Genomic DNA, 5,000 nt, shown 5'->3' with positions numbered 1-5,000 from the left:
AGCAGCAGCAGTTACCTAAACAGCAGCACAAACAGCAGCAGCAGCAGCGGCAGATGCAGATTCCTCTGTCATTTCAGCAGCACTACTCGCAGCCGAAGCAGCAGCAGCAGCAACAGCCACCTCAACAGCAGCACAAGCAGCAGCAGCAACACAAGCAGCAGCAGCACGAGCAGCAGCAGCAGCCGCAGCAACCACAGGGAGGTTTATTTGCCTTTTTGCTGCTGCTATTTAAAATAATTCTTCATTCTTTCAGAAGCTCAACTGTTTCTTTTGCTTTTGCTGCAGCAGCAGCAAATGCAGCATTTGCTGCACTGCTGCTGCGCAGCATCTGGAAAAAGCCCTTCAACAAGGAAGCAGCAGCAGGCTCCTATCCCCAAACCAGCAGCAGCAGCAGCAGCAGCAGCAGCAGCAGCAGCAGCAGCAGCAGCAGCAGCAAAGTTGTACTTGCAGTTGAGAAGGGACCGCTGTGGAAGGTAAGAAGGCTCGCCAAGGCGATTACTAGGGCAATATCATTTTGCTGCAGACTCCGCAGCAGCAGCAGCAGCAGCAGCAGCAGCAGCAAGTTGAGTGAAGCGCAGCGGCAGCTGCTGCGGGAGAAGCGGTGGCTGCCCTGGATCCTAGAAGAACGGGAGAGGGCGGCAGCAGCAAAAGCAGCAGCAGCAGCAGCAGCGGCAGCAGCAGCAGATGCAGCAATAGCATCTGCTGCAAGAACAACAACAACAACAGCAGCAGCAGCAGCAGCAGCAGCAGCAGCAGCAACAGAAGCGAAGGCTGCTGAAGATATTTTCTTTTCCCCAGACTCTCTAGGCGTCAAGGAAGAAGCAGCAGCAGCAGCAGCAGATGCAGCAGCCAGCGCAGCAGCAGCAGCAGAAAGGGAGGCAGCAGCAGATGCAGCAGCAGCAGCAGCAGCAGCAGCAGCAGCAGGGGAGGAGTCCTCCATGCTGCTGTGGCCTCCAAGCGAGTTGCTGCCTCTCTGCCCCTTGATGTCTTGCTGCAGCACAGCACATTCACTGTCTCCTGAGTTAGCAGCAGCAGCAGCAGCAGCAGCAGAAGCAGAAGCAGAAGCAGCAGCAGCAGCAGAAGCAGCAGCGGCAGCGGAAGCAGAAGCAGAGACAGCAGCAGCAGCAGCAGAAGCAGCAGCACTTGAAGGCTTGCTGCAGTCATATCGACACAAACCCCCGCTTCTTCACTGGCTGTTATATTATGCAGCAGCTTTGCTGTGGACTCTGCAGGTGTATATTGTTGTCTTGCTGCAGGGGCCTCAGCTGCAGACTGAAGCAGCAGCAGCAGCAGCAGCAGCAGCAGCAGCAGCAGCAGCAGGGGTAGGACCAGGGGGCATCCCATTACCCAACAGCAGCAGCAACAGCATTAGCAGCAGCAACAGCAGCAGCTGCAGCAGCACAGTGTATCTGCTGCTGCTGCTTTCAGAGTGTTTACTTGCTTCGTGTCTAATCTGGGCCTTGCTGCTCGAGAGGAAGCTCTTTGCTGGCAGCAAACGGAAGCAGCAGCAGCGCAGCAGCAAACTGATGGGGGGCCTCCTGCTGCTGCTCTGCTGCTGCTCTGCTGCTGCAGTAGGGTGGCTAGTGATTGTCCCGCAAGGCCCAGCAGCAGCAACCCCTCCACCACCACCACCAGCAGCAGCAACAGCAGCAACAGCAGCAACAGCAGCACAAATACCCCAGGGAAGGCCCTGGGGCCCCGCTGAGGCTGACGCTGTCTCCTTTCTTTCAATGTTCAGAGAAGAGGAGACACCAATGCTGCTGCAGCAGCAAGAGCAGCAGCTGCAGCAACGAGAGAAGCAGCAGCAGCAGCAGAAGCAGCAGCAGCAACTCACCCACCAGCAGCAGAGACGGGCTCCCTTCTTCACGCCCAGGAGCAGCAGCAGCAGCTTCTTTGCACTGCATGCTAGCAGCAGCAGCAGCAACAGCAGCAGCAGCAGCAGCAGGAACGAAGCAGCAGCAGCAACCTCACAGGCTGAGCAGATGGAGAGGGCCGCCCCCAGAAGACTCAGCGCTGCTGCTGTCAGCACTCCTCAGGTTATTGGAGAGACTGCTGCTGCTGCTGCTGCTGACGGCAGCAGCAGCAGCAGCAACAGCAGCAACAGCAGCAGCAGCAGCAGCAAGGCAAGCAGCTTATGGCATCGCTTTGCTGCTGCAGCAGAAGCAGCAGCTGCATCGATTTTAAACTCTGGGGTGTCTGTGGGCCCGAATACTACAAAAGGGTTGCTGCTGTGCGGTTTGCTGCTGCTGCTGCTGCTGCTCCGCGTTGCTGCTGCAGTGGTGCTGCTGCGCATGCTAAGAGGCAGAGACAAACTGCAGCAAAAAAGAGACTCCTCACAACGCGTCTCACTCAAGTGGATTGTAAGCGCCTGAGGGTTTATGGTTTAGGGTTTAGGGTCTAGGGTTTAGGGTTTAGGGTTTATTTTTGGAGCATCACCATTCTCGTTGCGCTCGTTGCTTTCATCTCCTTGTCTGCATTTGGGTTAAGGGTTTAGGGTTTAGGGTTTAGGGTTTAGGGTTTGCGCTTGTTGGTTAGATATATGTCTTTTTTTGTTTTTGTTTTGCTGCAGGTGCTGTCAGTTTGTTTATCTTCTTTTCAAGGTGTTTCTCCTTTCTTGTGTTTATATAAATCCCCTAAAGAGGGTTTGCTGCTGCTGCTGCAGCTGCTGCAGCATTTTGATTTGCTGCTGCTGCTGCACATTGCTTCTAGTGTTGCACTGTACATACACCTCACAAAGGGTCGCCTCCTTTTAAAGAAGAAATCTCTCTTCTCGTCTCTTCATTCATTAGCAAACACATTTGACTTAGTAGCAGCATAAAAAGCTAAACAAACTACGCCATTTAAGGGTTTAGGGTTTAGGGTTTAGGGTTTAGGGTTTGAGGGCCCACAAACCCTTAGATTGAAATTTTTTTGTTTTTGCTGAATAAAACAGCAGAACGGAGTTTTATTATATTTTAATTATTTATATATTTATTATTATTATTTTATTTTATTTATTTTACTCTTTTTTATCTTTTGATAAGTGCAGCAAGGCATATACACTCTTGCTGCTGCAGTTGCTGCTGCTGTTGCTGCTTCTATTGCTGCTGCTGCTGCTGTTGCTGCTTCTATTGCTGCTGCTGCTGCTGTTGCTGCCTCTACTATGTTGCTGATCGTGCTGCTGCCGTTGCTCCCGCTACTACGTTGCTGAGAGTGTTGATGCTGTTGCTGCTGCTGCTGCTGCTGCTGCTGCTGCTGCTGGGACTAGGTTGCTGCTGCTGTTGCTGCTGCTGCTGCTTGCCGGTGCTGCAACGCCCCCACCCCTTAATTAGGCGCCTCACCAATTTTCTGGTGAAATTCACCCCTATCCTTTTTTGTCTCTCCCCTGAAAAGCAGCAGCAGCAGCAGCAGCAGCAGCAGCGGGAGCAGCAGCAGGAGAAACAGCAGGGGCAGCAGCAGCAGCAGGAGCAGGAGCAGAAGCAGCAGCAGGTGCAGGAGCAGCAACAGCAGGAGCAGGAGCAGCTGCAGCAGCAGCAGCTGCAGCTGGAACAACTGCAGCAGCAGCTGCAGCAGCAGATCTCTCTATTCTGCTGCTGCTGCTGTGGGGTTGTGAATTTAGCTGTTTGTGGTTATTTATCAGCACAGCGAGGTGCCTATACACTTCAACTGCATCTAATAAATAAGTAAATAAATAAAGTTGCGGTGTATATACAACTCTATTGTTTGCAAGAGCTGCATGTACACCGCACGAGGATACAATCTGTTTATTGAGATATCTCTGTAATTAAATTGCTTTTAAATAATATATTTTATTTAAGTATAATAAAACAAAATAAGGAAATCAAAAGCAGCAAGGCGAACGCACGGCCATTGGTGCTGCTGCTGCTGCTCCTGCCGCTACTGCTGCTGCTGCTGCTGCTGCTGTTCTGTGTGTGTGTGTGTGCGTGGTCTATGTTTTGCTGCATTTGTTTGAGAGTTCAGTGCTTAATAAATATTTAAATGCCTTTAACTTTGTTTTATTTATTAATAAACAAAGAAGAAAAACAAAAACAGCGGAAGCAGCAAAGCAATCGATGACGCACTTCGCTAGGGGCTCATCCGTGTGTATGCTGCAGCTGCTGCTGCTGCTGCAGCAGCAGCATTTTTTTTTAATGTTTTGTTTGCAATAAATCATTTTATTATTCATTTTTAATTACTAAATTAAATAAGGAAGGTAAAAAATATCATTATAAGTTTAAAAGGTAGATGCAACTGCAACAACAGCAACAACAGCAACAGCAGCAGCTGCAGCAGCAGCAGCAGCAGCAGCAGTTCAGTGTTGAGACCTGCTCCTCCGAAGGAAGCACAACTTCTCCTTTTTTTCTTCCTTTTCATTCTTCCTAAGATTTAATTTAACTCCTTTTCATTTAACTAACCTCCTATTGCTTTTTTTTTCTGCTGCTGCTGCCGCTGCTGCTGCTGCTGCTGCTGCTGCTGCTGCTGCAATGGCTAGTCGGGACGCTCCCCACATCCGCCGCCGCTTGTAGGGTTTTGCTGCTATTTTCTGCATTTGTTTCTAAAAGTATATTCTTTAAGATAAGCAAAGACAGAGAGAGGTCAAGGAAGCCCTTCAGGACCTGCGCCCGTCTAGGGTTTAGGGTTTAGGGTTTAGGGTTTGCACGGCTTCGCAGCTGGGCTTGAAGCACGGAGTAGAAATAGCATGCGAGTTGCTAACAATGAAGCAGGAAGATGGTGAATCAGACAGCAGCAGCAGCAGCAACAGTAGCAGCAGCATCGGGGCTGCTGCAGGAGACACGGGTGTTGCTGCTGCTAGCAGAGACGACAGCAGCAGCAGCAGCAGCAGCAACAGCAGCAGCAGGGAACAGGGAGAGGGTTTGCTTGAACCCTCAGCAGGAGAAGCTGCTGTAGGTGACTCCCCTCCCACAGCAGCAGAAGCAGAAGCAGAAGCAGCAGCAGCAGCAGCAGCAGCAACTAAGGACTCTAAATCCCGCAGAAAAAGCAGCTTAAGGGGGAGTCAAGGG

The 5,000-nt window shown here is 51.1% G+C and overlaps 1 protein-coding gene across 1 annotated transcript in view; it reads left to right on the top strand.

Moving 5' to 3' along the window:
* The window catches only part of EAH_00013330 (hypothetical protein, conserved), a gene marked incomplete at both ends in the record, with an annotated part of 9,160 nt that overhangs the window by 602 nt on the left and 3,558 nt on the right, over nt 1-5,000 (top strand). The window contains 2 exons of the mRNA XM_013394485.1: nt 1-2,360; nt 4,650-5,000. The exon at nt 1-2,360 is cut by the window's left edge and continues 79 nt beyond it; the exon at nt 4,650-5,000 is cut by the window's right edge and continues 651 nt beyond it. Of these exons, the coding sequence (XP_013249939.1) occupies nt 1-2,360; nt 4,650-5,000 (2,711 nt within the window). The remainder of the gene's footprint in view (nt 2,361-4,649) is intronic.

The sequence above is a fragment of the Eimeria acervulina genome, genomic scaffold (assembly GCF_000499425.1).
Source record: "Eimeria acervulina Houghton genomic scaffold, Eah_scaff76, whole genome shotgun sequence".
NCBI lineage: Eukaryota > Apicomplexa > Conoidasida > Eucoccidiorida > Eimeriidae > Eimeria > Eimeria acervulina.
The sequence above is the reverse complement of the archived record's forward strand: the minus strand, read 5'-3'. Positions and strand labels throughout refer to the sequence as shown.